At 45.4% G+C, this 18,496-nt stretch overlaps 1 protein-coding gene across 2 annotated transcripts in view; it reads right to left on the minus strand.

The window, feature by feature from the left end:
* Positions 1-18,496, minus strand: part of LOC121581652 (collagen alpha-1(XIX) chain) — a 181,899-nt gene that overhangs the window by 134,303 nt on the left and 29,100 nt on the right. For both annotated transcript variants that reach the window (XM_045211550.1, XM_045211549.1), the window contains exons 8-9: positions 17,070-17,237; positions 11,001-11,063 (exon numbers count right to left, since the gene is read on the minus strand). In XM_045211550.1, coding sequence (XP_045067485.1) covers positions 11,001-11,063; positions 17,070-17,237 — 231 coding nt within the window. The remainder of the gene's footprint in view (positions 1-11,000; positions 11,064-17,069; positions 17,238-18,496) is intronic.

Consider the following 18,496-nt stretch of genomic DNA (forward strand, 5'->3'; position numbering starts at 1 on the left):
TGACTGGTCTCTTATTGGCTGTACAGTCAGTGACTGCTTGTCTTATTGGCTGTACGGTCAGTGGCTGGTCTCTTATTGGCTGTACAGTCAGCGGCTGATCTCTTATTGGCTGTACGGTCAGTGGCTGATCTCTTATTGGCTGTACAGTCAGAGGCTGGTCTCTTATTGGCTGTACAGTCAGAGGCTGGTCTCTTATTGGCTGTACAGTCAGAGGCTGATCTCTTATTGGCTGTACAGTCAGTGGATGATCTCTTTTTGGCTGTACAGTCAGTGGCTGGTATCTTATTGGCTGTACAGTCAGTGGCTGGTCTTTTAGTAGCAGCTTGTCTCTCTGGCAAACAATTATTGTTTACGTCTACATTCCCAGAACGTAAGTACGGTTAAAATGGCACATTTTCTAAAGGTTCCCTGAACGCGTCACAGACATTTCCTTAATGAATGTTTGGTTAACTGTGCAGCCAAGGAATGGTGGTATGATTGGGACAACATGAATAGGCCTTGATTAATCTTAATTTGCAGCAATAGTTCCCTAATTGGACTAATTATTGTCATAGTGATACAGCATAGCACCCTGCATCCCACTGCTGGCTTGCCTCTGAAGCTAAACTGGGTTGGTCCTGGTCGGTGTTGGAGGGCCAGTAGGAGGCACTCTTTCCTCTGTTCTAAAATAATAATAATATCCCAAAGCCCCAGGGCAGTGATTGGGGACATTGCCCTGTGTAGGGTGTCATCTTTCTGATGGAACATTAAACAGGTGTCCTGACTCTCTGTGGTCACTAAAGATCCCATGGCACTTATCGTAAGAGTAGGAGTGTTAACCCTGGTGTCCTGGCTAAATTCCCAATCTGGCCACCTAATCATCCCCAGCTTCCAATTGGCTCATTCATCCCCCTTCCTCTCCCCTGTAACTATTCCCCAGGTCGTTGCTGTAAATGAGAATGTGTTCTCAGTCAACTTACCTGGTAAAATAAATATATGTTTATTATATTATATTTGTTTGACATAGAACTACAATGGTTAAATGTCACTATTTTTGACATATTCTAATGAGACCATGTTGAATCAGCCAGCAGAAATGTTGTTTCCCCTCGTCAAACAAGGCCCTAACACAGTGGTTACTGTGGATCTGGGACTTGTAGCTTGCCAATTATCGGGTAATACAATCCCACCTCTCTCTCGGCAGCTGTCGTAGCGCTGTGTTAAATACAACAGGCTTAGAACAGCTGTAAGGGAAGCATGATGAGACCCTAGCTTAGCTCAGTGAACTGCTGGACCTCCTAAATCCTCTGGCTAATGTGTGAATAAGACACTACCGGCCACTGACTGTAGCCTACATTAGTATAAGGACATGCCCAGGGCCTTAATGCTTATAAGAACCTTTGGAGAAAATATCCCAATAATATTAGTTTTTTACATTTTTAGAATGTGTCCAAGCTAGAATCCTTAATTGCTACATCCATTTTTGTACTTATAAATTAATGATAGATTCTAGAAGAATATAATTTATAAATTAATCATACTTTATACACCCATAGTTTCTAGAAGAACATAACTTATAAATTAATGATACTGTATATACCCAAAGATTCTACAGCACCGCAGATATTGAGATGAGCGAGATGCAAGACTTCTCTCTCACACAGTCACACACAGTATCTGCGCATGGGTTTGCTTCACTCTTTGCAGCATGGTAGCCAGGGCGCCAAAACAGCGGAGAAGTTGAGCCTTGTGTTTTCATCGTTTTGCAGCCTATGGAATCTATAGAATGACCAGTGATGTAGGAGTTATACAGTAGCCTATGAAATCTATAGGATCACCAGTGATGTAGGAGATAGACAGTAGCCTATGGAATCTATAGGATCACCAGTGATGTAGGAGATAGACAGTAGCCTATGGAATCTATAGGATCACCAGTGATGTAGGAGATAGACAGTAGCCTATGGAATCTATAGGATCACCAGTGATGTAGGAGATAGACAGTAGCCTATGGAATCTATAGGATCACCAGTGATGTAGGAGATAGACAGTAGCCTATGGAATCTATAGGAGATAGTCCCCTATAGTCTACTGGTATATGAATGTTCAACATCCCTTTAGACCAAGCGGAGTCGCCCCAGTAACACTCTGTATTGTGTCCTGTATGAACTACAGGTATGTATAACTGATGTTGGGGATAGATAATAACCTATCGATATTATGTTCTACCTGATCATTAATAGCACCCACCTGGTGTCTCAGATCTAAATCAGTCCCTGATTAGGGTTAGCAGTGGAACTGGCTTCAAGGTATAGGTTTCAAATTGAGGAGCCTATAGGAATGTTTGTCATCCCTTTAGAACAAGTGGACTGTTACCCAGAGAATGAAACCCCAGTCTGCAGCAGAATCACAGGGCTAAAGGTTACCCTGTTACCCAGAGAATGAAACCCCAGTCTGCAGCAGAATCACAGGGCTAAAGTTTACCCTGTTACCCAGAGAATGAAACCCCAGTCTGCAGCAGAATCACAGGGCTAAAGGTTACCCTGTTACCCAGAGAATGAAACCCCAGTCTGCAGCAGAATCGCATGTCTAAAGGTTACCCTGTTACCCAGAGAATGAAACCCCAGTCTGCAGCAGAATCACAGGGCTAAAGGTTACCCTGTTACCCAGAGAATGAAACCCCAGTCTGCAGCAGAATCACAGGGCTAAAGGTTACCCTGTTACCCAGAGAATGAAACCCCAGTCTGCAGCAGAATCACAGGGCTAAAGGTTACCCTGTTACCCAGAGAATGAAAGCCCAGTCTGCAGCAGAATCACAGGGCTAAAGGTTACCCTGTTACCCAGAGAATGAAAGCCCAGTCTGCAGCAGAATCACAGGGCTAAAGGTTACCCTGTTACCCAGAGAATGAAACCCCAGTCTGCAGCAGAATCACAGGGCTAAAGGTTACCCTGGTGCCTGTAACTCTACTTCTACCCCCTGTGTGAACTGAAACATTGTCCTGTGGCTTTCTTCCTTCCCCTCTGACTGTCTGTTTTCTGCCATGTCAAGGAGGGGCAGGTCATCAATCAGATGTCTTTCACACACACACACACACACTCTCACACACACAAACACAAACACAAACACAAACACTCACGCTCACGCGCACACACACACACACGCACGCACCCACACACACACACACACGCACACACACACACACACACAAACAAACACACAAATACAGACACAGACACTCACACGCACGCACACACACACACAAACAAACACACAAATACAGACACAGACACTCACACGCACGCACACACACACACAAACAAACACACAAATACAGACACAGACACTCACACGCACGCACACACACAAACACACAAACACATACACACAAATATACACACAGACACTCACACGCGCACACACACACACAAACACACACAAACAAACACATAAACACACACACAAACACATAAACACACACACACAAACAAACACACAAACACAAATACAGACACAGACACTCACATGCACACACACACATACACATACACACACACACACACACACACACACACACACACAAACACTCACACGTCCCCCTCTAAGTGACAACATGAGAGTTCTACTCTGTTAAATCCATTAGAGATCATTACAGACCAATTATGACGCTCTTCAGCAGTGTAATTAATATATGCTGGTGCTCCAACGTGCATAATTGGGCTTATCTCTAACTAGCTGTCTGTTTGCTGTGTGATCATGTATTGGCAGTGGTGGCAGTGGTTTTCACCATCTACAAAACATGACATGGAAAGCAAAGCTAGATTCAGCGGTGAAGGTTGCAGACAAGTCCTAGAACAGCAGAGTATTGCGTTACTCAGAACCCACGCTGTTCTCAGGGAAGGTCTGCCAGTTTTGACTAGCAGAAGTGACTTTTCATAACAGGTTAGGAGAATTAGGTTAAGGTTAGGAAAAGGGTTAGGGTTAGGATTAGGTAAAATGCTAGAATTGTCCCCGACGCAACTCGAACACATCTAGCTACAACCAGGTCTGCCCTGAGAACACCCTCCATTTCCACTAATGTGATTAGAACAAAACTGTATGTCTGACAATGTTTACTGTCTGACAATGTGTTGGCAGTGGTGGCAGGGGTTTTCCTGTATCTACAATATGAAACGTCTAATATCTAATATTAGTAGAAGCTATTATGCAAATCGACTTGGAGTCATGCGTGCATGCATTTTACGTACGGGTGGTTCCAGGAATCAAACCCACTATCCTGGCGTTGCATGCTCTATCAACTGAGCTAAAGAGGACCAGAGCTAACGTGATGAAGGTTGTAGACAGACAGACAGACCCCAAAGCTGTTTGGTTGACTGGATAGAACCCAGCTGTTTGGTTGACTGGATAGAACCCATGCTGTTAAACAGCAGAGGGTCTGAACTCCTACTGATACATGATGTATCCACTTCAAATGTGCAACGCGTGTCTTGATTTGTACAGCTAAGTTGTCGCTAAACTTTTATGAACGTTTGACGCTCGTTATTAGCATCTGAAAGAGAACGCTGGCTGTTGCTTTGACCTATATTTCCTAGTGTGCGAGGCGAGCAGCACAATATGAATGGAGAAAGAGAGACATTTCTCTTTGGTAGTAAAACCATAAACCCTATTAACAGAGTATGTTTTTAATGCCTTAACGGATTTTGTGGGACTCCTGCTGAGTTTATGTGGCGTCATTACTCCTCGGAAGAAAACCTTAGAATACCACTGACTGTAAGCCAACTGGATATCAAACACATTTCATACCCACTTTCATCAAGGACATCATTTTATTTTCCTTCATTCATCCATCCTTAATATGATTTTTACTACCGACCGTGGCACTAAGTTACAGTAGCTTTTCACTTCAATAAATGCATAAAATTCACTGAGTCGCATGCTTAATTCCCATGGAAAGTCCACTTCTAAGAATGACTTTTAACCGACAGTCAACTCTTTCAGGTTTTACAGTATTACCTTAATGGAGCGTTAAGCAGTAGAGAGACATAGCCTACACTTCTTGCAGCCTCCAGCTGTACATGAACATACAATAAATCAGTGCTAGAGGACAGAAATACAGTGCCTTGCAAAAGTTTACATCCCCCTTGGCGTTTTTCCTATTTTGTTGCATTACAACCTGTAATTTAAATTGATTTTTATTTGGATTTCGTGTAATGGACATACACAAAATAGTACAAATTGGTGAAGTGAAATGAAAAAAATAACTTAATTCAAAAAATGTATTCACCCCCTTTGCTATGAAGCCCCTAAATAAGATCTGGTGCAACCAATTACCTTCAGAAGTCACAGAATTAGTTAAATAAAGTCCACCTGTGTGCAATCTTAGTGTCACATGATCTCAGTAAATATACACCTGTTCTGAAAGGCCCCAGAGTCTGCACCACTAAGCAAGGGGCACCACCAAACAAGCGACACCATGAAGACCAAGGGTGGGAGAAGGGGGTAGGGGGCAGAAAAAAATAATGAACTACGCCCACTAAAGTAAAAGTAGCTCTCCAAACAGGTCAGGGACAAAGTTGTGGAGAAGTACAGATCAGGGTTGGGTTATAAAAAAATATCTGAAACTTTGAACATCCCACGGAGCACCATTAAATCCATTATTAAAAAATAGAAGAAAAAAATAAACAAACACGTTTGGTGTTCGCCAAAAGGCATGTGGGAGACTCCCCAAACATATGGAAGAAGTTACTCTGGTCAGATGAGACTAAAATTGAGCTTTTGGCCATCAAGGAAAACGCTATGTCTGGCGCAAACCCAACACCTCTCATCACCCCGAGAACACCATCCCCACAGTGAAGCATGGTGGTGGCAGCATCATGTGGTGGGGATGTTTTTCATTAGCAGGGACTGGAAAACTGGTTAGAATTGAAGGTATGATGGATGGCGCTAAATACAGGGAAACTCTCTAGGGAAACCTGTTTCAGTCTTCCAGAGATTTGAGACTGGGACGGAGGTTCACCTTCCAGCAGGACAATGACCCTAAGTATACTGCTAAAGCAACACTTGAGTGGTTTAAGGGGAAACATTTAAATGTCTTGGAATGGCCTAGTCAAAGCCCAGACCTCAATTCAATTGAGAATCTGTGATATGACTTGAAGATTGCTGTACACCAGTGGAACCCATCCAACTTGAAGGAGCTGGCGAAAATTTTTGCCTTGAAGAATGGGCGAAAATCTCAGTGGCTAGATTTGCCAAATTTTAAAGAGACATACCCCAAGAGACTTGCAGCTGTAATTGTTGCAAAAGGTGGCTCTACAATGTATTGACTCTTGGGGGGGGGTGAATAGTTATGCACGCTGAAGTCTTCAGTTTTTTTGTCTTATTTCTTGTTTGTTTCACAATAAAAAATATTTTGCATCTTCAAAGTGGTAGGCATGTTGTGTAAATCAAATGATACAAACCCCAAAAAAATCCATTTTAATTCCAGGTTGTAAGGCAACAAAATAGTACAAAATGCCAAGGGGGGTGAATACTTTCGCAAGCCACTGTGGCAGAATGATTACTTTTGATAGAAAAAGGGGACAGAAAATATAATCAACCTTATAACCGTTTAATGAACCCCTTACGTAGTTATTGGCAATTTAGCTTGGCTTTGACAGAGATTAATACAGAAGCTCCAATACTATTTAGACTTTGGAGCGTTCAAACATAATCATAATGAGAACTGTGTGTTAATTATTATGACCTTACAAGGAAAGCTTCGGGGGGAAATTGGGGATTACTTTGTGGTTGTGTTACTTCAAGAAAAGAGAAAGTATTAATCCAGCACTGCGGTGAAAGTTGGATGGAGGATCCTAATCCCGTTCACAGGGATTAAACAGCTGTGGCTATCCAGGGTTCTTCAGGAAATTAAACAGATAAATCCTGGGTGTTATAAGAAGTCAGCTTCCTTGAAAGGAAATCAAATGTTCCTATGGCCTTGCATTATATTGTACAATGTACAGCCCTAGTACTATGTTATACGATGTACAGCCCTAGTACTATGTTATACGATGTACAGCCCTAGTACTATGTTATACGATGTACAGCCCTAGTACTATGTTATACGATGTACAGCCCTAGTACTATGTTATACGATGTACAGCCCTAGTACTATGTTATACGATGTACAGCCCTAGTACTATGTTATACGATGTACAGCCCTAGTACTATGTTATACGATGTACAGCCCTAGTACTATGTTATACGATGTACAGCTCTAGTACTATGTTATACGATGTACAGCCCTAGTACTATGTTATACGATGTACAGCCCTAGTACTATGTTATACGATGTACAGCCCTAGTACTATGTTATACGATGTACAGCCCTAGTACTATGTTATACGATGTACAGCCCTAGTACTATGTTATACGATGTACGGCCCTAGTACTATGTTATACGATGTACAGCCCTAGTACTATGTTATACGATGTACAGCCCTAGTACTATGTTATACGATGTACAGCCCTAGTACTATGTTATACGATGTACAGCCCTAGTACTATGTTATACGATGTACAGCCCTAGTACTATGTTATACGATGTACAGCCCTAGTACTATGTTATTCGATGTACAGCTCTAGTACTATGTTATACGATGTACAGCCCTAGTACTATGTTATACGATGTACAGCCCTAGTACTATGTTATACGATGTACAGCCCTAGTACTATGTTATACGATGTACAGCCCTAGTACTATGTTATACGATGTACAGCCCTAGTACTATGTTATACGATGTACAGCCCTAGTACTATGTTATACGATGTACAGCCCTAGTACTATGTTATACGATGTACGGCCCTAGTATTAACACACTCACAGCTCCTCCTAGGTGGAATAAAATCTAAACATCGGCGTAGTCATGGAAATGATAGCTTTTTATTATTCCTTTACAATACCCAGAATTTGTTTAGCGCCGTGCTACACATGTATTCCCATTCCGTCCCGCCTGCTTGCCTTCTAAACGAGCTGTCGCTAATTTAATTTACTCCCACAATGCACTTCTTCTAAAAGTGATAATAACAATGCCAGGAATCCTATTCGGGGCAGTTGATTGGTTGTCACAGTGTCGCTGAACCCAGCCTGTCTGTCAAAACGTACAACTTCAGCAGAGGTACAGTAATTAAATGACCCTTTCAGAAAAGACAGGTCTTTGTATTCAATTCACAGCTGAATAGAACAAGTAAATGGAGTGCTCACAGGAATCTATGATGAGTTTTGAGTTTTTCCTACAATTTCTTGAGGCAACTAGTTAGTTTGAACCTCAAAAAAACAAATAATGACTTTAAAGAGATTTATTTTGTGCTAAGGATATATGGACTAAGGTGTTTTCTTTGGTCCTAGTGGACCATTATAACAAACTTAATGCCACTTCTACACCGGGAACATACTAATTATACGGAGAGTTTCACAAATAACCCAATTCCCCGTTCTCCTCTCAGCCGGTCCTACAGGTATAATGATTTAAAGCTTGTGTAACTGTTGTACTTTCTCAGAATTCCTGAGTGGTTAAGGGAAAAACAGAAGGACTGCGTCCCAAATGACACCCTATTCTCTATACAGTGCACTACTTTTCACCAGGTCCCATTAGATATCCCATAGGGTTCTGCTCAAAAGTAGTGCACTCTATTGGGAATAGGGTGCCATTTAGGACACAGCCAAGTTCCTACTAGCTCTGAAAAATGTATTTATCCCAACTATACCACTCTATGGTAATTGGGTCAATGACCTCATAGACCATCTGGTCCTAATAGGCGAATCACCACCTGTTCAGGGTAATGAATTCCTATCATTCTTCATTCCCAAACACACTGGCTCTTCTTCTCTATATTTCTGCCAAACACACTGGCTCTTCTTCTCTCTCTTTCTGTAATTTGCTCTCTCTGTCTCGCTCTCGCTGTCAGTCTCTGGCTGAATCCCAAATCACTCCCTTCCCCTCGGCCCTCGGCCCTCCATTTGCTTATTCACACGTGCCTCTGCCATATGAACAAGTGTCCCAATGCTGAGGGAGTGAACATTATGGAGGGTGTATTAGACCCTCCGATAGCCACTTCCACCCGAGTCAGCTAAGCTGCTGGCTTCAGAGCGAAGTGGGATCCCATAACCGCACCACATTATTTTTAGTTTGTGCAATTTCACACAAAACAATGGAGAGGCGTAATGGAGAGCCACCTGTATTTGTTTGTGTCTGACTTCAAGGCTTGACACATGTAATAAATTAAATGTTTAACTTTTACTGACTTTTATATATTGTAAAACAACAGGGGGAATTTGAATTTCATGCTCGTTCTACTATTTAAATGTGTAACTTTATTAATTTTTTTAAGCACACAAAACTTGAAAAAGCCATACATGCACATGAGTAAAATCATGGAGGAGAACACACAATACAGTCTGAGACTTATTGCCATTGTGGTCCTCTTGAGACAAGATGGCTGACAAGATCCAACACGGTTGAACACAGTATGGCAGCGAGATAATACAACATAAAAACAAAGAAGAAGAACATCATTCTTGAGTGTGTCCCGAAGTCGATGGGTTTATTGATCTCCTCGCCACTCTTGAAGTCACCCTCAGAATTTCCTCAGCAACACGTGACAACAGAGGGCCCTCCGAGCGAGTTGGTAGGGGCGAGGGGCTGTTTTGAGATTCACAGTCTCTCTCTGTGTCTCTCCTTCTCAGTCTATGTCTCTCTCTCTGTCTCTCCTTCTCAGTCTGTCTCTCCCTGTGTCTCTCCTTCTCAGTCTGTCTCTCTCTCTCTCTGTCTCTCTCTCTCTCTCTCTCTCTGTCTCTCTCTGCTCTCTCGTCTCTCTCTCTCTCTCTCTCTCTCTGTCTCTCTCTGTGTCTCTCCTTCTCAGTCTATGTCTCTCTCTCTGTGTCTCTCTCTCTCTCAGTCTCTGTCTCTCTCTGTGTCTCTCTCTCTCTTCTCTGTCTATGTCTCTCTCTCTGTGTCTCTCCTTCTCAGTCTGTCTCTCTCTGTGTCTCTCCTTCTCAGTCTATGTCTCTCTCTCTGTATCTCTCCTACTCAGTCTATGTCTCTCTCTCTGTCTCTCCTTCTCAGTCTATCTCTCTCTGTGTCTCTCCTTCTCAGTCTATGTCTCTCTCTCTGTCTCTCCTTCTCAGTCTGTCTCTCTCTGTGTCTCTCCTTCTCAGTCTATGTCTCTCTCTGTGTCTCTCCTTCTCAGTCTATGTCTCTCTCTCTGTGTCTCTCCTTCTCAGTCTATGTCTCTCTCTCTGTGTCTCTCCTTCTCAATCTCTCTCTCTCTCTCTATCTCTCCTTCTCAGTCGATGTCTCTCTCTCTGTATCTCTCCTACTCAGTCTATGTCTCTCTCTCTGTCTCTCCTTCTCATTCTGTCTCTCTCTGTGTCTCTCCTTCTCAGTCTATGTCTCTCTCTGTGTCTCTCCTTCTCTCTATGTCTCTCTCTCTGTGTCTCTCCTTCTCAGTCTCTCTCTCTCTGTGTCTCTCCTTCTCAGTCTCTGTCTCTGTCTGTGTCTCTCCTTCTCAGTCTATGTCTCTGTCTGTGTCTCTCCTTCTCAGTCTATGTCTCTCTGTCTGTGTCTCTCCTTCTCAGTCTATGTCTCTCTCTGTATCTCTCCTTCTCAGTCTATGTCTCTCTCTGTATCTCTCCTTCTCAGTCTATGTCTCTCTCTGTGTCTCTCCTTCTCAGTCTATGTCTGTGTCTGTGTCTGTCTCGCTACTCTTTCTCTTTCTGTCTGTCTGTCGTTTCTCTGTCTCCATCTCTGTCTGTCTTTTCTCTGTCTCCATCTCTGTCTGTCTTTTCTCATGGCACCATGACATACTGTACATTAACCTGGTTCCAGACCATGACAATGGCCGTAGCAGCTTGCACGACAGCACAAACAGATCTGTATGCAGGCAAATACATCCAGTGGTAGTGAGTAGAACAAGTAAATACCTGTGTACACATACACAGTTATTAATGGATCTATTGAGCCAGATAGATATTTAACATCTCCTTTACCTTGTCTCCTTGATCGCCTTTCTGTCCTGGAAGTCCTGCCAAGCCTGGTAGACCTTGATCACCCTAGAAGGAACAAAAACATTTCATTGATGTAATTTACCTGAACTAGCTTGCTAATGACTGTCCGTCCACACATTAAAAACTCCCCAAGGACGTGAGAAACTCCCCAAGGTACCACCTCTGTCTGAAGTCTGCTTTCAGAACACTTCCATGGACATTAGTAGAACCACCTCTGGAGATGGCGGGCATGTCTTACACAAAGAAACCACATATTTGTGCCAAATTACTGCTAATAAGCTTTTATTCCCTGCCTTTGGTTGGCGTCCAAGAAAACTCATTTGCAGAAATGTGCTTTAATTGGTCATTTATTTACTTGTTTAATACGTATGGTGGCAGCAGTGGGATATTTTAATTTGGAATTCAGAATGCATGGTTCCATTAGAACAGAACAGAACACTCCAACCCATTAGGATTCTAATTGGTGTTTGGACAGATAGTAGCTGAGGATCGCTCAACTCTGTTCTCTTATATCGAAGTTGAGTTGACTGTTGATAAGTGGTCGCGTGATTTTCTAGCAACAACATTGAGTTGCCATCAGTCGATACTTGTAAAAATGTAAATTCTGAAAACGCTTACCTGTACCTATGTTTGTCCTGTACAACTGAGGTCTTTCCGCAGGGTGCTGAAATTCATACTTTTAATAAAAACGTTTATCGAATATATGTCACGAATTCAGCCTAGGCTGCCCCTCCTCCTTGCTCGGGCAGGTTTCGGCGTTCGTCGTCACCGGCTTACTAGCCACTACCGCTCCATTTATCATCACTCCATTTGTCTTGTCTTGTCAATCACACACACCTGGTACTCATTCCCTCATTAGTCTGTGTGTAAGTGTTCCCTCTGCCCCCTTGTCCTTTGTGAGTGATTGTTCATTGTGAGAGTGAGTAGCTCGGTTGACCTACTCTTTCCTTGTATGTAGCCAAGGTGGATTTGTCCCTTGTGCTAGTTTCGTTTTGACGCTTGCTGCGCTTTATTCATGTACACTGAATAAACTCTGGATTTCAGTGTTTCACCTCCTTCGCCTGACTCCGTCATTCACACCTCATCACAGAATCACTCACCTCTATGGAGTCAGCAGGAGAGGAGCGCATGCCTGGAATAGTGGCAAGGGTCCAGGAACATTCCACTATGCTGGCCAGCTTGGGGGAAGCGATGGATCGGGTTCTTCAGGTCGTCCAACGCCTGGAGAGAAGAGGAACCGATCCGTCGAGACCAGCTGGCCAACCGGATCCAGCCACCTACATCACAGCACCCGGAGGGATCCAGATATCTCGACCACGGGCGTTCGATGGGACGTCGGCTCTATGTCAGGGATTCCTTCTCCAACTGGAGTTGTACTGCTCCAGTGTCAGGCCGGCGCCATCAGATCAAGAGCAGGTGTCCGTCCTCATTTCCTGCCTCTCGGGGAAAGCCCTGGAGTGGGCCAACGCGGTTTGGAAAGAAGGAGGAGCCGCGTTGGAGGACTACAGGGAGTTCGCCCGCCTATTTCGGGCGGTTTTCGATCACCCGCCCGAGGGTCGATAGGCGGGTGAGCAGCTGGTCCACTTGAGACAGGGGACGAGGACAGTACAGGAGTTCGCGCTGGAATTCCGGATTCTGGCAGCAGGATCCGGGTGGAACGAGCGGGCCCTGATCAACCAGTTCCGGTGCCATCTATGGGAGGACGTCCGACGGGAGCTAGCCTGCCGTGACACCAGTTTGTCTTTTACCGAACTGGTGGACATGGCCATTCGTCTGGATAACCTGCTGGCCATTCCCGCCCCGACCAACGCGGATCCAGAGCTCATGGAGCTGGGTGGTACCGCGCACCGAGAGAGCGGAAGACGACAGCGCCAGGGCCAATCGGATGGCACGAAGGGACATTCCACCACATGTTGTCGTCAGCGCTCTTTTGGGTCAGGAGGCGGCCGGCAGGGCACTCTCGCATCACCCCAGGTATTGAGCACTCACACTTGTTCAGAGCCCTCTGCTGCGCACTGTACCATACCGATATATTTCCTTGATTACATGAGAGTTCCCAAGTGTAAGGCGCTAGTAGATTCAGGCGCAGCTTGGAACTTGATGGATAAAATTATGGAGGGGCATTTCATTAGTTCCCCTATCCATTCCACGCCCCATCAGAGCACTTGATAGTCGACCATTAGGGTCCGGGTTGATAAAGGAAGTCACGTACCAGTCACCATGATCACAGAGGAGACGCATTGTGAGCAGGTCACTTTTTCCATCATTGAGTCTCCTGCTTTCCCTGTGGTGTTAGGTATTCCGTGGCTAGCACTCCACAACCCCACTTTCTCATGGCCGCAGAGGGTTCTCATGGGTGGTCTCGAGAGTGTCAGGGTAGGTGTCTGGGTGGTTCCGTTGGTGCAACCACGGTGGAAAGTCCAGACGGTGCCTCCACCGTGCGCATTCCCCCCGAATACCATGATCTGGCACAAGTTTTCTCCAAGAATAAAGCAACTAAATTGCCACCTCATCGGGCGGGAGATTGCACAATAAACCTTTGGGTAGACGCTGTACCTCCCAGGAGTCATGTGTATCCCCTGTCGCAGGCGGAGACGGAGGCTATGGAGACATACGTCACCGAGTCCCTGCGCCAGGGGTACATACGTCCCTCCACTTCACCCGCCTCCTCGAGTTTCTTTTTTGTGAAGAAGAAAGATGGCGGTCTGCGCCCGTGCATTGACTATCGACCACTGAACAAGGAGTCAATTAGATTTAGTTATCCTCTCCCCCTCATTCCGTCAGTGGTTGAGTCATTGCATGGAGCGCACTTCTTCACTAAATTAGATCTTAGGAGTGCGTACAACCTGGTGCGTATCCGAGAGGGAGATGAGTGGAAGACAGCATTCAGCACAACCACGGGGCATTATGGGACATGCTTAGTCGCGGTGTAGTGGACTACATCGATGACATCTTGGTGTATTCCGCTACGCGCGCCGAGCATGTGTCCCTGGTTCGCAAAGTACTGGCCCGACTGTTGGAAAATGACCTTTATGCCAAGGCAGAAAAGTGTATGTTTTTCCAGCAGTCCGTCTCCTTCCTCGGATACTGCATTTCTACCACAGGTGTGGAGATGGAAGGTGACCGCATTGCAGCCGTGCGTAATTGGCCGACACCAACCATGGTAAAGGAGGTGCAGCGCTTCCTTGGCTTCGCCAACTATTATCAGAGGTTATACCGGGGCTTTGGCAAGATCGCAGCTCCCATTACATCTCTGTTGAAGGGTGGGCCGTCCCGGCTCCGCTGGTCTGCTGAGGCTGACAGGGCCTTCAGTAACCTGAGGGAACTGTTCACCTCGGCCCCGGTACTGGCCCACCCGATCCATCACTACCGTTCGTAGTGGAGGTGGATGCGTCCGAGGTTGGGATAGGAGCAGTCCTGTCTTTGACCGTGTGGAGACATTGGCTCGAGTGGGTGAAACACCCATTCCTCGTCTGGACGGACAACCATAACCTGGAGTACATCTGGGCAGCGAGGAGGCTGAACCCTCGCCAGGCCAGGTGGGCCCTATTCTTCACCCGGTTTGATTTCACACTGTCATACATTCCGGGTACGAAGAACATGAAGGCAGACGCACTGTCCCGGCTGTATGATACAGAGGAGAGGCCCAGAGACAATACCCCCATATTGCCAGACCCCTGCATTGTGGCGCCGGTAGTAAGGGCGATGTACGCGGATATAGCGCAGGCATTACGCACAGATCCATCTCCACCGCAGTGTCCAGCTGGGCTGCAGTATGTGCCTGCGCTTATCCGTGATCGTCTGATCTACTGGGCACACATGTCATCCTCCTCTGGTCACCCAGGTATCAGTCGTACAGTGCGCTGCCTGACCGAAAAGTACTGGTGGCCTACCTTGGCTAAGGACGTGAGGGTGTATGTTTCCTCCTGCTCAGTGCGCCCAGAGTAAGGCACCTAGGCACCTCCCAGCGGGTAAGTTAAAACTTTTACCAGTTCCACAACGACCATGGTCTCATTTGAGTGTTGATTTTTTAAACTGATCTGCCTCTCTCTCAAGAGAACACCACCATCCTGGTCGTTGTGGACCGCTTTCGAAGGCCTGCCGCCTCCTTCCTCTGCCCGGTCTCCCCACGGCTCTGCAAACTGCGGAGGCCCTGTTTACTCACGTCTTCCGGCACTACGGGGTACCAGAGGATATAGTGTCTGACCGAGGTCCCCAATTCACATCTAAAGTCTGGAAGGTGTTCATGGAATGTCTGGGAGTCTCAGTCAGCCTGACCTCTGGGTTCCACCCTGAGAGTAATGGGCAGGTGGAACGGGTAAATCAGGATGTGGGTAGGTTCCTGAGGTCCTATTGCCAGGACCGGCCGGGGGAGTGGTCGGTGTTCCTGCCATGGGCAGAATATGCCCAGAACTCTCTCCGCCACTCCTCTACGAACCTAACGCCATTTCAGTGTGTTTTAGGTTATCCACCGGTTCTGGCACCGTGGCACCAGAGCCAGACCGAAGCTCCTGCGGTGGAGGACTGGTTTCGGCACGCGGAGGAGACGTGGAACGCTGCCCATGTTCACCTCCAACGCGTCGTGCGTCGTCAGAAGGCCAACGCTGACCGTCACCGCAGTGAGGCCCCCATCTTTGTGCCGGAGGATCAGGTCTGGCTCTCGACCCGGAATCTGCCCCTCCGCCTGCCCTGCCGGAAGCTGAGCCCACGGTTTGTAGGGCCGTTCAAAGTCCTGAGGAGAATCAACGAGGTCACATTTAGGTTATTACTCCCCCCTGATTACCGTATTAACCCCTCGTTTCATGTGTCTCTCCTCAGGCCGGTGGTGGCTGGTCCGCTCCAGGAGTCTGAGGTGCGGGAGGTCCCTCCATCTCCTTTGGACATCGAGGGGGCACCGGCGTACTCTGTCCGTTCCATACTGGATTCGAGGCGTCGGGTGGGGGGCCTTCAGTACCTCGTGGAGTGGGAAGGGTACGGTCCGGAGGAACGGTGCTGGGTCCAGGTGAGGGATATCCTCGATCCCTCTCTGTTGAGGGACTTCCATCGTCGCCATCCGACTCGCCCTGCTCCGCGTCCTCCTGGCCGTCCCCGAGGCCGCTGTCAGCGCGCTGCTGGAGGTGCGCGTCAAGTGGGGGGTACTGTCACGAATTCAGCCGAGGCTGCCCCTCCTCCTTGCTCGGGCAGGTTTCGGTGTTCGTCGTCACCGGCTTACTAGCCACTACCGCTCCATTTATCATCACTCCATTTGTCTTGTCTTGTCAATCACACACACCTGGTTCTCATTCCCTCATTAGTCTGTGTATAAGTGTTCCCTCTGCCCCCTTGTCCTTTGTGAGTGATTGTTCATTGCTAGCTTTCCTTGTATGTAGCCAAGGTGGATTTGTCCCTTGTGCTAGTTTCGTTTTGACGCTTGCTGCGCTTTATTCGTGTACACTGAATAAACTCTGGATTTCAGTGTTTTACCTCCTGCGCCTGACTCCGTCATTCACACCTCATCACAATACAACCACCAACATTTTCCTAATTTGAGTTGTTCAACTCAGCACGAATGCGCTTGTGCCAATTGAATCTCAGTACGTCAAGGCCATTACATCTCCAGTTGAGCAACACTAATGAGTAAAAGGTTGGTGGTTGCATTCAATAAAAGTTTTTATGAAAAGTGTGAAGGACCGCAGTTGTATAGGACAAACATAGATACAGGTAAGCGTTTTCAGAATTTTAATTTTTACAAGCATCGACTGATGTTGACTCAATGTTGTTGCTAGCAAATCGCGTGACCAGTTATCAATACTCAACTCCACCTCGATATAAGAGAACGGAGTTGAGCGATCCTCAGCTACTGATTGTACACAGAGTTAAATAGAAAACCAAAATGGCTGCCTTCATCAACACATTCTCGAGTTAGGAAGGTTTATAACATAGATCACTCTAGTAATATGTATGGTTGGGTCCCTAATGCCACCCTATTCCCCATTGGCCTTGATCAAAAGTAGTGCACTATATAGAGAATAGAGTGCTTTTCGGGACGCAGACTATTTCTATGGACTGTACCTTCTCTGCTGAACACTGACATCTGTCACTGCTGGAATGCTGGACCCGGTGGACCTGGGCTGGATGGACGGGCTGGGAGAGCATCCGGGGGAGCTGGCCTGCTCCAGCTGTAACCAAGGGATTGGGAGTGACCCCTCCAGCCCCAGGGCCCTCCCTGCTAGGCTCACACTGTAGGATCAATACAAAGACATATACAAACCGTTTAAACACATTACTCTGCTATTTACACCAAGGGCCCGTTTCCTGGACCCGGATTAAGCCTAATAATTTAATGTTGTTATGCAATTATGTTAACTTGAACTAGAATCCAGGGCTAGACAGCATTTTGTTCTAGAAAGCAATGTAAAATCTCCATTGAAAGTGCTATTTATTTTAGGAGTAGGCTTAACCAATTATAATACAAGACATGTTGAAATGCAGTTCTCAAATAGTCTGAAATGTAATTACAGTCCAGTACCACTACCGTAAGTATAATCAGGTAATGTCCAATGATTCATTGACCCAATGAGATACCTTAATTACTGTGGAACTAGATGACTGTCCCAGGTGAATGAGGAAAGGCCAATTCATTATTTCCTATCATATTGACTGAGACCCAGTACTGAAACTCAATGCACACTGAGATAACATCCTGGTTATAAATATATATTATAACTGTCATAGGCCAAAGGAAGTGGTGGGAAAAGTACCCAATTGTCATACTTGAGTAAAAGTAAAGATACCTTAATAGAAAATGACTGAAGTAGAAGTGAAAGTCATCCAGTAAAATACTACTTGAGTAAAAGTTTTTGATTTTAAATATACTTAAGTATCAAAAGTAAATATAATTGCTAAAATATACGTAATTATCAAAAGTAAAAGTGTAAATAGTTTCAAATTCCTTATATTAAGCAAACCAGACGGCACCATTGTCTTCTTTTTTTTATTTACTTATGGATAGCCAGGTGCTATCTCCAACACTCAGACATCATTTACAAACAAAGCATTTGTGTTGAGTGAGTCTGTCAGATCAGAGGCAGTAGAAATGCCAGGGATGTTCTCTTGATAAGTGCATGAATTGGACAATCTTCCTGTCCTGCTAAGTATTCAAAATGTAACTAGTACTTTTGGGTGTCAGTGAAAATATATGGAGTAAAAAGTACATCATTTTCTTTAGGAATGTAGCGAAGTAAAAGTTGTCAAAAATATAAATAGTAAAGTAAAATACAGATACCCCAAAAAACGACTTACAGTGAGGGAAAAAAGTATTTGATCCCCTGCTGATTTTGTACGTTTGCCCACTGACAAAGAAATGATCAGTCTATAATTTTAATGGTAGGTTTATTTGAACAGTGAGAGATAGAATAAATAAATAAAATCCAGAAAAATGCATGTCAAAAATGTTACAAATTGATTTGCATTATAATGAGGGAAATAAGTATTTGACC

Source organism: Coregonus clupeaformis, chromosome 37 (genome assembly GCF_020615455.1).
Source record: "Coregonus clupeaformis isolate EN_2021a chromosome 37, ASM2061545v1, whole genome shotgun sequence".
Lineage (NCBI taxonomy): Eukaryota > Metazoa > Chordata > Actinopteri > Salmoniformes > Salmonidae > Coregonus > Coregonus clupeaformis.